Source organism: Trifolium pratense, linkage group LG4 (assembly GCF_020283565.1).
Source record: "Trifolium pratense cultivar HEN17-A07 linkage group LG4, ARS_RC_1.1, whole genome shotgun sequence".
NCBI lineage: Eukaryota > Viridiplantae > Streptophyta > Magnoliopsida > Fabales > Fabaceae > Trifolium > Trifolium pratense.
In genome coordinates this window covers 33,354,520-33,369,189 of record NC_060062.1, presented here as the reverse complement: position 1 = coordinate 33,369,189, position 14,670 = coordinate 33,354,520, and the positions used below count along the sequence as shown (strand labels likewise).

General features: G+C 32.8%; 2 protein-coding genes across 2 annotated transcripts; one reads left to right on the top strand and one right to left on the bottom strand.

The window, feature by feature from the left end:
• Positions 1–2,293: 2,293 nt before the first annotated feature.
• On the bottom strand, positions 2,294–3,469 carry LOC123922523. Its single transcript, XM_045975235.1, has 2 exons — positions 3,003–3,469; positions 2,294–2,582 (listed from the first exon to the last, which is right to left on the bottom strand). Exons 1-2 carry the CDS (start codon positions 3,467–3,469, stop codon positions 2,294–2,296), a joined length of 756 nt encoding a protein of 251 aa, XP_045831191.1.
• Positions 3,470–8,950: 5,481 nt separating this feature from the next.
• Positions 8,951–13,898, top strand: LOC123881711 (putative tRNA pseudouridine synthase). Its single transcript, XM_045930443.1, has 7 exons — positions 8,951–9,194; positions 9,278–9,310; positions 10,022–10,134; positions 10,234–10,382; positions 10,598–10,742; positions 11,471–11,899; positions 13,090–13,898. The coding sequence occupies exons 1-7, from the start codon at positions 8,966–8,968 to the stop codon at positions 13,504–13,506; spliced, it is 1,515 nt and encodes a 504-aa protein (XP_045786399.1). The 5' UTR covers positions 8,951–8,965; the 3' UTR covers positions 13,507–13,898.
• Positions 13,899–14,670: the final 772 nt, after the last annotated feature.

Genomic DNA, 14,670 nt, shown 5'->3' with positions numbered 1-14,670 from the left:
AATAATGTCCTGCTAAGATTGTAAAAGATGGATTGTGATACATCAAAAGTTTGATCATAACCATTCTACGAGATGAGCCCTACCAAGGTTTTAAATAGCGGTCGCGTCAAGGTTTTCACGATTTCGGCTGTAACGGATGCTGCGTTACAGATTGCGGTCGTCGCGGTGTGAATTAATCACAAAATTGCACAGATCTTATAAAAAATTGCACAAATCTTATTTAAACAAAGTGTATGCCAAATTTGGTACATTAAGTTATAAGTTACAACATAAGAAACTACTAATACATTTAAAAAAGTTTATTGAAAACTTATTGATTACATTACTAGTCACCACATGGTAGAACGACGTGCAGGATCATTACTTCCACTATCACCTTCATCATTGTTATTTCCACTTCTTCCAAAGACATAATCAAACAATCCAGAACTTCTTGGTGGTTCTATTTGTTGGTAATCATATGAAGAATTTGTTGATGACTCATTATAATTCATAGGAGTGTCATTATAGAATGGCATGTTTGGGTTTGACATATATGGATAATACCCGTGTGGCATATAAGAAGAATTTTGGTAATATAATGGAAAATTACCTTGATTACCTTCAAATGGTGCAACAAAACCAAAATCACCATATGATTGTACTCCGCTTGACGAGGAAGAATCATCCAATGGATTAGCTTTCTTTTTACTTTTACCACGTCTAGCTCGACTTCTGCTAGGGTTACTACTACCACCATCAGTCATATCTTCACATGATTCTTCTTCCATTCGACGGGACAATAAATTTTGATCACGCCTATCATATGTTTCTTCTTGAAAAGAATGATGTGACCTTTCCCTTATTCCATGAACTTGTTCTTGATTACCACCGCCACCATTGCCACCACTATTTTCATCACTTGGTGGACTTAAACCACCTTCCCCACTTTGACTAGGTGTATGACCTGAATTTGAGTGATCAACATCACTGGGTATTTCTTCAATGTCATCATCAGAATCAATAGGGAGCCACTGTGCATTTTGAGTTTCATCCAACAATGGTCCCTCTATCTCTTCAAGCCATGGAGATAAAGGGTCTTCTTGAAATATATGATCAAGGTTGATAGGACTAAAGTTTTTTTCAATTTCTTCCTGACTTCTTCTCATGGTGCTCTTATTTTGTAGCTTCATGTTATAATATGCAAAAACAAGCTTTTGTAGTTTTTGATACTTCAATCTATTTCTCGTCTTTGTATGGATGTAACTAAAGGTACTCCAATTTCGCTTATAGTTTGAAGCTGAAGTTGTTTGGCTTAGAACTCTTACAGCTATTCTTTGAAGTTCAGGAGCAGAAGATCTATATAGCAGCCACCATTCAGCTAAATAAAAATTTGATAGAGAAAATTAGCATAACTTGTTCATATTTTCTTATCAACTAAACGAGTTATTTACCATAATACATACCAGGATCCGTTCCAGACCATGCTTGTTGAGCTTGTGGAGTTCCAAAGGACTCTTGCTTATCCCGAAAAAGTAATAACTACAATGACCAATATACCATATAAGTCTCAAATGAATATTTTGTTTCTAAGATTTAGTATTGAATTATAAATAAATAACATGAACAAACGTCTCACCTGATTGTTAGCTCTTATTTGAATATTAATGTTTGGTTCTAATTTTCTAATTACTTTTGTGGTTCCATCCAAGGTTTCCCTAGCTACATCTCTTCCATGGACTACTCCAAATTGGAATTGTGGATTGAGAAAATGACCTAAGAGAAAATAATTAACATTGTTACTTCAAAATTAAATACCAACATCTAAACGTAATAAATTAAATACGTTGATGCAAACCAACTGCGTGCAAATTAGAATGCATGAAAATCCATCTGTTGTCAGTGATTGAAGCGTGGTAGCGACAATTTTTCTCAATAGCTTGTTTGGCTCTATCAATTGCTTCATAAAAAAATCCCATTGTTGGTTTAACATCACCATCCACCAACTTCAAGACCTTGACAATCGGTTCAAATACCTTCAGTATTTCAGTTGCCTTATTCCAAAATTCTTTACTCATCACAATTTTTTTTTGCTTCATATGCATCTCCTCCTGATTTGGCTTTTCCATATTTAGAATTCTTGTATTCATCAGAATCAAACATAGCCTTCAAAGCTTGCTTCTCTTTAACAATTGATTCAAGTTGCAAAAATTGTGTAGCAAAACAAGTGATCGCTGGACGAATAAGTTCTTTGCCATTTGTATATTTCTTCATCAAACTTATTGTCCAAATATGATTGTATATATAAACAAAGTTATCTTTTTTGCTTCATCAAGCACTCTTTGGACATTTGACTTTTTCCAATATATTCTAAACACAACTCCAAACAATGAGCTGCACATGGAGACCAATAAAGAGTAGGTCTTTTTTCCATCAACTTTAAACCAGCTGCTTTCAATGCTGCCTCATTATCAGTGACAATTTGAACAACATATTCTTCTCCAACCTCTTCAACCATTTTGTCAAGCAAGTTTAAGTAATACTCAGTGTTTCTACTGGTAACATCTGAGGCATCAATAGACTTTATGAACGCTGTTCCTCGACTACAATATACTAAAAAGTTCATGATATGCATGTGATTTATTCCATTTGTCCAACCATCACACATTATAGTCACCCCTTCTCTTCCCAGAATGGTTTTAATGTATCTATATACTTTTGCATATCCTTACATTCTTCGTTCAAGTATATCTCTGAAATCTCATAAGGAAAAGGACATTTAACACCTGGACCTAACCTTGCAGCTTCGTTTAACAAGTTATGCAAGTGGTCAAGTTTATAGGCAAACGTTCATGTATTATCAATTTAGATAATGCCTTTGCTAACTTTTGCCGCGCATTTTTCAACACTCCTACATTAACCTTTGTTTGCTTGATACTCTTACTTCTCTCTAGATCAACATCTACATTTCTCATTCTTTGATTAAGATCCCTTCGTTGATGTCCAAATGAAGCTACACCTACACCACTACTACTGCCAATGCCACTTCCAGGAAATCTTTGTTCGTCTTGCCATTATGCGACCTCATGCTTTCATGTGTTGCTTGTCTAATAGTCTCCTCTTCCTCTAAATCTTCATGATTTACATTGTTATCTCCTCTTAAAAGTGAGACAAATTCTTCCTTTCTTTTTCGTGAATCATTTTTCTTTGCCTTATTGTCTAATAAAAGTTGCATCATACTTTCTCTAATAATTTGTGTGACTCTACCACAACCTTTGACTTCTCCGGGAAAGTGTACAATATGTTCCTTCAACCGAGTTATTCCACCAGTTATTACTTTGTCACAGATTTTACATTGTATGGTGTTTCTATTTACGCCTTGTAGAATGTTAGCAAAATGCCAACCAATGTCATCACTCAGAGCACCTTGTGCTCTACCGATTGGAAATCGTTCTTCTTCTTCTACCGGTAATTCTTCTCTTCGAGGCATTATTCAACCAACCTACAAATAGTTTATTGTCTAATTTTAAAAAATTACTCAAGTAAGTAAATTAATTAAGAATATTTTAATCTAATTTTTAGTGTAATCAAAATCTGATTTAGTCTTATTATCTTAAGATTCTTAACTCTATTTATCTATTCACTAATCACAGTCACAGTATCACTATTGTAACCAAAAAAATCACTATCACTATTATTCACTACACTTAAGTCGGTGTCTCACAACTCAACTCTCAACATTTTCACCCCCCCCCCCCCTCACAAACACACGCATTCAAAATCCCCAATTTGTTTTCTTCTCATCTCAAATCTCACTCTATGATTTTCATTTACAAACACCACCACAACACAATAGTTTACAAAAATACCAAGATAAAACTCATTACTATTATTAGTTACCTGTTGGTGGGAGGAATGGAGGAAGATGCAAATGCAATTGCAATCTGGATCTGGAGATGGAAGCGCAGCAGCAGCACAACAGATTGCAATCTGGATCTTTGAAACTTGAAGCAAGGACAGAGGAAAGAAAGAAGCAAGCACAACAACAGCGGATTTGCAGATCTATCTATCTGACTTTGTGAAATTGTGATAAGAAATTAGAGGCACTCTGGTAAAAGTAAAAGTAAAAGTAAGATTCTGATTCTGATTCTGTTCAACCATTTTTATGCTTTTTCGCGTCGGTAACTGCGTTTCACGGCCGTAACGGCGTTTCGTATCGTTCGTAATGGCATTTCAGTTGTGATTTTTTTTTCTCACCTTTAAAACCTTAAAAAACGGTATAGGTCACTTGAGATAGCGTTTTGTAACGCCCGTTTTCACGGTACAGGGCCGTTTTTTAAAACCTTGAGCCCTACAATGACAAGGTTTTTCAAGGCTAACTAGAAAATTAACTTGCATGTGAAGGGGACTATTGAAATCAATAATGATGCAGGAGTGAGGATCAACAAGACTTTCCAATCTCTTGTTAAAGATACGTGTGAATATTGAAAATATACCGTTTTGTGAAAGAGACGTGAGAAATTATGTTAACAGGGAATGGCGTGCAATTGGAAAAGGTGACAACATGGTTCTGATAAGCTATTTTTGTCAGACGAGGGAACAAAATGCAATTTTCTTCTATGAGATAGATGTAGATGAAGAATTTCATGTAAAAAAAAATGTGTATTGGGCCGATGCAAGAAGTAGAGCTGCTTACGAGGATTTTGGAGATGTTGTCACTTTCGATACAACATACTTTGACAAATAAATACAACATGGTCAATCGACATTACTTAGTTGCGGGTTCTTTTCGGGAGAGAACACAAAATCATTTGTATGGCTATTCAAGTCATGACTTCGTTGTGTGCTACAAAAGGCCTCCGTTGGTATTATAACTGACCAATGTAAGGCTATACAAAAAGTTCATTAAGTTTGTGTTCCCTACAAAATGCCATAAGTGGTGTTTATTAAGGAAATATTTTTGGGCGGGTATATCAACTACGCAACAAAGTGAGAGTAAACATGTTTTCTTTGAAATATACATCAATTCAACAAGTTTACGTCAATTTGTGAAGCAATATGATAATTCCCTTAAAAGTCAAGCAGAATTTGAAGTAGATTTTAATTTGATGGACACTACAATTTTGTGTGGGTCAACCTCGTCCATTGAAAAACAATTCCAATGTGAGTACACTCATGCCAAATTCAAGGAACTTCAAGGTGAATTCATAAGTAAAATGAATTGTGTTACCTTGTTGAATATTATGGAGGGTTACCTTGATACATATTAATTCCAACATTTGTTGCTGTTTGTTTGAGTGGTGGGTTTCGCTTTGTTGCCAGGTGCAGTAATTAACTAAATATTATTCTTCTGCTTCACTCCAAAGATATCCTCCATGATTGGTTGCCATAAATGGAAAAGAGTAATATAGGCCGCAACCACCAAGAACGCTATACTCAGATTCAATGAGACACTTTTCTTCAGATAAGTTAAGTTTTGGCTTTTGGGAAAAACACTTCAGCAAAAGATATAATCCAAGCCAGACCCGATTATGAGGGAGGGCAAACAGGTCCCAATGCCTCAATATTTTTAGGGCCTCAAATATATATTTTTTCAAGCGCATTATTCAAAACAAGTGTTAAGTATATTTCCGGAGAAAAATTGTCATGAAATATCAACTGGCCGGGTGGTAGAGCGCATAATCTAAGCATTGAAGGATGGGGAGGATCGTGAGCTCGACTCCTCCAAGTGGTCATTTTACTTATTGTTTCTTATTATTTTATGAGACCAAAATAATTGTACTATAAACAAAGACAATGAGACAACCCATTACTCAAACAATTATAAAAATTGTTTCCTTTAACAAAATAATTTTTTTATATATATAAATAGCATAACTATATAATTTATAAATAATTTGACTACTTTATTTTAAAATAAACTACTCTATTAAGAAACTACTCTATTAAAAAAAAACACTATTAATTTGTAATAATATTAGCTTAAAGGTTCCTTTCCAAAAAAAATATTAGCTTAAAAATGTGTTTTGTAATTATTGTTATAATACTGATATGCTTTATATTTTAAATAAAAATTACTCATTTTTAAAAATTGTAGTTTTATAATAAAGAATATATTAATTTAACTAAATTTATTTTACCTTTATTAAAGGACCTTTTTGTCAAATTTGCCCGGGGCCTCGAAAAGTTCGGAGACGGCCCTGATCCAAGCTAGAACAGAAAAAATTGAGGATGTAGGACAAATTATGAAAATTACAATGTTTGACCTATAGTTCAAACATTCCAAAAGACAATATTTTAATATTGTCAACGAAATAAAAACTATCATATTCGAAAAAGAGGTGAACACTTATGTTAAGTATCCAAAGAAACTTCAGCTACATTTTTAGAGAATTCCATTCAACTGTTTCCCTTATGGTTTTCATCTTTAAAGTAAGAAAACCGCTTAGGAATGTGAAACAATAGAACACTGCTTGAAGTAAATGTTGTCAGACTTCTCTCTTGCGGACGACTAAAGATTCATCACTTTTCTCTTCGGGTTGAGAAAAAGGTTTGAAAATGAAAGGAAAAAGTTGGAAATAACGGTGGTGGTGGTGGTGGTGGTGGGGGGGGGGGGGGGGGGTGTTATTGTTTGTTGTCCGAAAAAATGGTGAGTGAGAAGTTATGATAGATGGCGAGGTGTATCGTGAGAAATGTCAGCATTTCATGTTTCATTTTTCAAATAATAAAAATACTACTACTAATTTAATTGTTATTTTATGTAAGTATCAATAAAGTGTAGGCGAGACAATTTGCTGCATCACATTAAAATCTCTAATTAATATTTTATGTCAGAAAATAAAGTGTAGATGAGACAATTTTCAACTTCAAAAAATAAAGTGTAGATGAGATAATCTGCTGCATCACATCAACATCTCTAATTAATATTTTACTGCATTACTTTTGTCAATTACAATTTAGAAATATAATGAGAATTGAAAAAGAAAGTTAATCTCTAAATTAATACTAATTGTTATTTTTAATTTTTAGTACAATATTAATTTTTGTCTATTTCAATTCTATCTATTAATTAATATTAATTACATCATTCATTATTTAAAATTATTCATTTTGCATGCATGCCAATATTCCATTTTTAAGGTAGGAAAGAACATATGTTTTTGAACATTGTTTGTTTATCTTTGTTTAGGCCCACCTCTAACCGTACCATTTTGGTTGGTTAGTTTTCGTGATACTAGACGAGATGATATTGATCACAAACAAAGGAGTGGGAGGGAGGATTGGAGAGGACACAAAGTGAGTGAGTGACGACCGACAACAATTGTATCGTGCATCCATTATATTTTTCTCGCTCATAGATATCTTTTGTCTCCATTCATTATTTTTATTTTCTTATTTTTTATTATAATTTAGTGTATGTAATTTTTGGACGAGTTAAAACATGCCAAAATTATACTACAAGTCTTAGATAGAATATCCTAATACAAATACAAAAAAATATATATCATAAAAAATTTATATCGTTTTTCTCGCTCATACACGTCTTATATAGCTTAACACTTGTAGCAGGTAATACTAGCTTGTATACTATACCCTAAACCGACCTCATCATTTTAACTTGTTGATGACAAATATAACTCAAAGAAAGCAACCATATATGGATATTAGGATAGATAAGGACAAGTTTTTTTGTTTTTTTTTATTTACCAATAGAAATATACCAAAGTACTTTACAATATGAATATCCCAACTGAAGAAGACAAGCAATTTGAAGTCGTTAAATTACTTAATGATTTGTTAAATTACTATACCCTAAACCGACTTCATCAGTTTAATTTGTTGTTCAGATAATGACAAATATAACTCAAAGAAAGCAACCATATATGAATATTAGGATAAATAAGGACAAGTTTTTTTGTTTTGTTTTATTTACCATTACAAATATACCAAAGTACTGTACAATATGAATATCCCAACCGAAGAAGACAAGCAATTTGAAGACAGCTGTCATAGGAATAATCTAAATAATTGTATTAGTAATAGAGTATAAGTTCCTATTCGACAACAATAGATCAACACCAATGTATCATTATATCAAGGGTTTGTATAACATATAGTGCATGTTAAAGCAACTTAAAGTAATACTAATTTTTTAATGAAAAATAACAATTATTTATTAAAAAGTTATACATTTAATATAAAATGCACAAGTTTCAATTCAAACTTACTATTTTGAATTTTTTAATATGTGCAAATTTGCACATGATAAAAAAATCTTTATATCATTGCTGATAAAAAAAACGCAATATGGTGAATCTATTTATTGTCTTTAGGTAGAGCAACTAATTTGCTTAACAAATAATTTAGTCATTTTCCGTCAAAAAAGGCAAAAGTTTTCCATTTAAACTATAATATATCAATGTTGATTAAAAAAAACTATAATATCAAATATCAATAAATGATGCCTTATGCTTATAGCACATTTTTTGTGCGTCTTCTATTTGTTGGTGTTCGACAACAATACATCAACATCAATGCATGAATTGCAGCATAAACAACATCAACAAAGTATGAAGCATTCAAGCATTAACAACAACAATAAATTTGAATTTATACAACAACATCAGTGACATACAAATTTCAATTTTAATTTGTATGGAGAATTTACACAAAAATGGACAATAAACAATAATAAAGAAGAAGAAATTAAAAATTAGAAAAGGAAAAAATGGATCAACTAACCTTGATTCGTTTTTTATTTTCCTTTTGTATTATGTTTTTAAAAATCTATAACAACCAGTTGTGAGCCGTCCGTCTGAATTAATGGATAAAATTATTTAATTGTATATTTAATCTGAAATCTAATTTTAATGTCGGAGATTAAAAACAGTTGAAAAATGTGAGAAAAACAACAGCAGTAAATCCTGGTAAAAAAAAAATTAAATAAATTGAAAAAAAAAAAACCTGTTAACCGACTCTGGTGAAGATGGCTGCTGCTGCTGCTTCATCTCTGCGACTGCGACTAACATTCTTTCCTTTGCTCAGAAAAGCTCCATACACAAACACACCACGCATCATTGAGAAAACAAGATGGCAATATTTCCGTTGCTGCTCATTTTCCCCTTCTCCTTCTCCCCAACCATCATCTTCATGGCAACCATTTCGCAAGAAAAAGGTTGTTATGCGTATCGCTTATATAGGCACCAATTACCGAGGTCAGTTTACTTTTCTAATCATTGTCAATTCATGTTGTTAGATTCATACTCTTGTTTCTTATGTAGTTTTACTTTTCATTCAGGTCTCCAATTGCAACGTGATCAAAATATATCAAGTATGTTTCTCTTTCTTTTCTTCTTTTCTGTTCTGTTCTTACTACTGTGCTTGAGTTGATTAGATACTATGTACTATCCACATTTCAAACCAATTGTGGCTCTGTTTGGCAAATAAATTAGTCTATAATGGATGAACTTCCAGTTTTTTTTGAGTGTAAGGTGTTTGCTAAAATGCCCTAACTGGGGGCATGGAAATTATTTGTTTTTTTAGAAGTTTCTTTGAAAATTTAGTTAACTAGAAAAGTGGAAAGTCATCACATAATAGTGGATGGGTCAAGCATAATAGGTCCAAGGCTTTAAAGTCAAGTTGAAACTTCAGAACTATTTAAGCATCGGTGACAAGGCTCTGTGTGTGTTCGGGAAATCAAAAGGTCAAGGTAATGCCCTTGTGTTGAATCGAAAGCTCCACCGTGGAGTGTTGACTGGCCGCATGGTGTGACATGACCAAAATCATACCCTATATATATATGAGCTATGATCCGCTAACATCAAATATCAAATTTGACATATATGTACACATTCAACAACTCATTGTAAATGCAAATTTAAGGAATGTTCTTATTGAGTAGACCATGTATACAAAATTTCATATAATTTTAAAACTATAAATAATGCCTGTTCTGCTGGTGTAATGTAGATTATACATGTGATTCATTTTGGCTAGTTATTTTATAGACTGTTGCTAAAGTATTATGATTTCAAAATTGTAGCTGTTGAGAAAGAACTAAAACGTGCGATATCCAAAGCTGGTGGCATCCTTGACAGTAATTTAGGGGATCTAGAGAAAATCGGATGGGCTAGAAGCAGCCGAACTGACAAAGGAGTAATTCATGATTCCATTATTTTAATTTAGCTTGCGTTAATATATGCAGCCACGTTATGATTACTTATCTTATCCTATTTAATGTTGCATGTATATTAGGTACACTCTCTTGCGACAATGATATCATTTAAAATGGAAATTCCAGAAAACTCTTGGAATGGAGACCCTTATGGCTTTTCCCTTGCAAATTATATTAACTCTTATCTTCCTTATGATATCAAAGTTATAAGCATTTTGCCTTCACAAAGGTAAGGTTTGAAACCAAGTTCGTTTGTTCAGTATTCATAATATAATCTTTGAAATGTCATGTTTGTAGAAAAACTTTGTAATTTGTTGTTCATTTAGTGTATGTTTATTCATATTTTTAGTTTTATTCTGCATATTCATTCTTCTTAATAGGTTTACGAGTTTCTGCTGCTTGATTGCGAGTTCTCTAATTGTTTGATTTTGTCTTTTGGAGCAGGAGCTTTGATCCTAGAAAGGAATGCAGTTTGCGGAAATATTCATACCTACTCCCTGCTGAAATTATTGGTATTCAAAGCCACTCTAGCAATGAGGAAATTGATTACCACTTGTCGGAGTTCAACGATATTCTCAAAGAATTTGAGGTGTGGTGACCTATATTCAAATCTCATATTTTTCACATTATCTTCTTTCATCGTGAATTCTCTATTCATTTTGGTTCATAATTACTGAAATATGTATCTATTATTAAACATAATTTATTTATTTCTCCTGATATTAGTTAATTTCTGATAGTTCATAATTGTATTTATGTATCATACTGTTGTAAAATTTGAATGGACATACAAGTCAATATAAAAGGATACTACCTAAACTAGATCTTGGAATAAGTTTTAGGGTCTATTTGAACTTATCTACTGATGTAAGTACTTATGAGATTGTTTGGAAGAGCTTATGAAAACAGTTTATGACATGTTTATAAGTTGTTTTCAACTTATTTCCATAAGCTCTCCATGATAGCTTATGAAATTAGTTTGACTTTTTTTTTTTTTTTTAATATTTTGTTATAGAAATAGGTTATACATAAGCAGTAAGCACCTATATGATAAGTGCTTATGTTATAAGAAGTTAATTAAGTTGTTTATCCAAACAGAGTCTTAGTAAATGTTTTAGTTTGGGCTTATATGCTGCCAAAGTGACTACATATTGATATTTCCTTGGTTGGAAGGATGCTAGAAATTTCAGATTTAGGACTAAATTAGGCCCAGGTTTTCTGATATTATGTATTCTTTCTGCACTGTTTATGGATATGGCTAGCTGGAGCACATTAACATTCATGAATCATGATGTTAGATGTAATTGCCTTTGATAGGGTGGGCATCCTTTCCATAACTATACATCGAGGTCCAGATACAGAAGACACGTTCCTCGTCGATCATCACATTTAAAGCGCGGCGAGATTTTACCAGCCTACAATTCAGAATGTGAGGATAGCGATGAGGAGGAAAATTTTAAAATTGACAAGGCACATACAGAAAACACAATGCTCCAAAAGTCTTCAGAAACTTTTGATTCCGTGGAACCTGTCATTGACACCGGTAATAACAAAGGAAGTTTACATGATCAAAGCTCTAGTCCGGTTGTTCGTGCAAAATGGTTATATGAACCTGATGAAGCAGACAGATTAAATGGTTCCCATTTCAGAAGAGTTTTAAAGTGTTTTTGTGGAAAGCTAGAAAGATCAGTGGAACATAATTACATAGAGCTCTACATAGAGGGAGAGTCCTTCATGTTGCATCAGGTATCTTCCATAAATAATTTTTTTAATTTTTATCCTCAAAGAACTTATACATCGCTCCAAGATTAATGTGCATACCGGTGCCAAAGTAGACACCAGTATGAATATTTTTGGTCTAGTTTTTATTTATTTATTTATTTATTTATTCATACGCATAATACTTAATATTAAACAAAGTGAATTTTTATCCTGCTTTGAAATATAAATCACTTTGAGTACTTTTTTGTCTTAACCCTCTGGTTCCTAGTGGTAAGGGCCTTCGGTAATTCGAAGTTCAGCTGAGAGGTAAGTAAAGTCCAACCAAGGATAGTTCCAGCCAGGGTTCAAACCTGGATAGTCCCGATCGATTCGTGCTTAACTGATACTCATTTTTTAGTACTCAATTCGATTGGTTTCATATCTGTGACAACCAGGGAAATTATGTATGGATAGTATCACAAAGAACTTTTTATCCCTTTTGATTTGTTTCAGTATCCAATTGCTAGTTCCTTCAGCGATGCCTGATGTTGCTCCAGCCTCCAGGGTGTGCGTGAATGAATCCCCCTAATGTGTGTTGATCTTTTCTTTTATATTCAAACCAATCAACCTAATTCCTTACTCAATGGATCCACGTAGGTCAGCAAGCATAAATCCAATGTTCTTTTTTTTTTTTTTTTTAATAGCCAATACATATTTGTATAATACATATAATATATACTATATATAATGATATATATAATATAAAATAAAATATTATTTGCAACTCTTCCATTTGGCAACATATGATTGTGTGAAAATCTTCAATTTCTAGCAGCAAAAAATCATGACACGATGTTGATAGATCGATTTTTCTAGAAATTTGCTCTGTTTTGTAATTTTCTTCAAATTCTTTGTGATGCATCAACTCCTGCTATCACCATCTTTAAACTATGTAATTGTACCTAACAAATGACTGACTGTCATCACGGGCATAGATCCTCTCTAGTCAAATTACCATCCAGTGGAATCTCAAGTCTCAACCATTGAGATGAATATTTAAAATACAAAATAAGGATCGAGATAGAGTTTTAAAGGGTGAGATTTACACTGGAGAAAATCCAGTGAAAATCTCACAGGAGGCACTTTTCTGTTTTATACATGTCCTAAATTGGTTAAATGTGTTTTTCTTCCTTGCTTCACAAGCATCATGATATTTCCTTTTATACTCTCACCAGATAAGAAAAATGGTGGCGACTGCCATAGCAGTAAAGCGCAAATTACTTCCAAGAGATATTATAACACTGTCACTGTCAAAGTTCTCACGAATTATTCTACCCCTCGCACCGTCAGAAGTTCTAATATTAAGAGGAAACAGCTTCTCAATGAGAAATAAGCCAGGAAATGTAACAAGATCTGAAATGAAGACAATAGTTGAATCAGAAGAAATTAATAAGGTTGTTGATGATTTTTATACATCAGTTTTGTTACCTCAAGTTTCAAAGTTTCTGGATCCTTCAAGAGTTCCCTGGGAGGATTGGATTGAGAAATTGGATGCTAACACAAGCATACCGAATGATCAGCTGGATGAGGTCAGGAAAGCTAGGAACTTGTGGAAAGAAAATTCTGATGGTGTAATTAGTGCACATCTTTGATAAGTGAAAGGGAAAATAATGCCAAGATTGCTCTTCTTACCCTTTCATTAGTTTTCTGAATTTGGTCTCTAAACATTCTTTAATTAAAGCTTCCATTGGCTAAGAATAATCTTTCCATAGTTAGAGATGTGAGGCTTCTGACTTGATACAGCCAATCATCTACCCTCTGAAATTGATGTATACTTTCATATGTGTAGTTTCTAGCATCTGATTGTAGTAACAAGAGCTATTAGAAATTATGCAGGCCTTTTATTTTCATTTTGTTACCTTATAATGATACTGTGATGATGTGTATTATTATGGAGACATGTATAATGCAAGAGGCATTATTCTGCTGTAACTGGCTTATTGTTTTAGCCCCCCTATTAAATATTCAAGTTTTTCGTCTATAACTATTAGCTCAACTGATAATATTGATATTGTAAAGTTGGACGCCTTTACTTGGATTTGAACTTAGGACCTCACAGTGTGTGTATGAGTTTTAGTGGTGTTTGCCACTTCGTCTAATCATTAGAAAATGTAATTTTTTTTTGTTATATTCACGCGTTTGTAATATAAACCATTAAACAGATAACTACAAACCATGATTTACAAATGTGTCTTGTACAAAGTAACAAGAAGCCCTGTACAAGATACATTTGTAAATCATGAAGCAATTCATGTATGACATTAACACTCACAAAAAAAATACTAGATGTCAAATATATACCGAGTAAAATGCCATTTTGACATTGAATTTGTTAAGTTGCTTTCCCTTACATTAGTTTTCGTTGGTTATGCGAAAATAGGAATAACTAGATAAGGTTCCTCTAGAGAGAACAAATCATTTTAGAGAGTAAAGTGAGTAATATTAATCATTGATGAATAAATCAATGGTTGATATTATATGCACATGCATAACAAATCTGAAATGTTATACAATATCAACTCGTATTATCCAACTCTCTAATACGGTACATTAAGTGTATGGATGGCACTGATGTAAGCATCCACGTGGCCTTGACGTCAAATGATGCAATTTTAATGACGAAATTAATACCCTCTAGGAGATTAAGATACCTTAATATAGAAATTCTACCTTTAATGATGCAAAAAAATTAATGTTTGAGAGATAAAATACAGAATTAATTTCGGTAATTAATTTCTAAATTTACTTCCTTAACG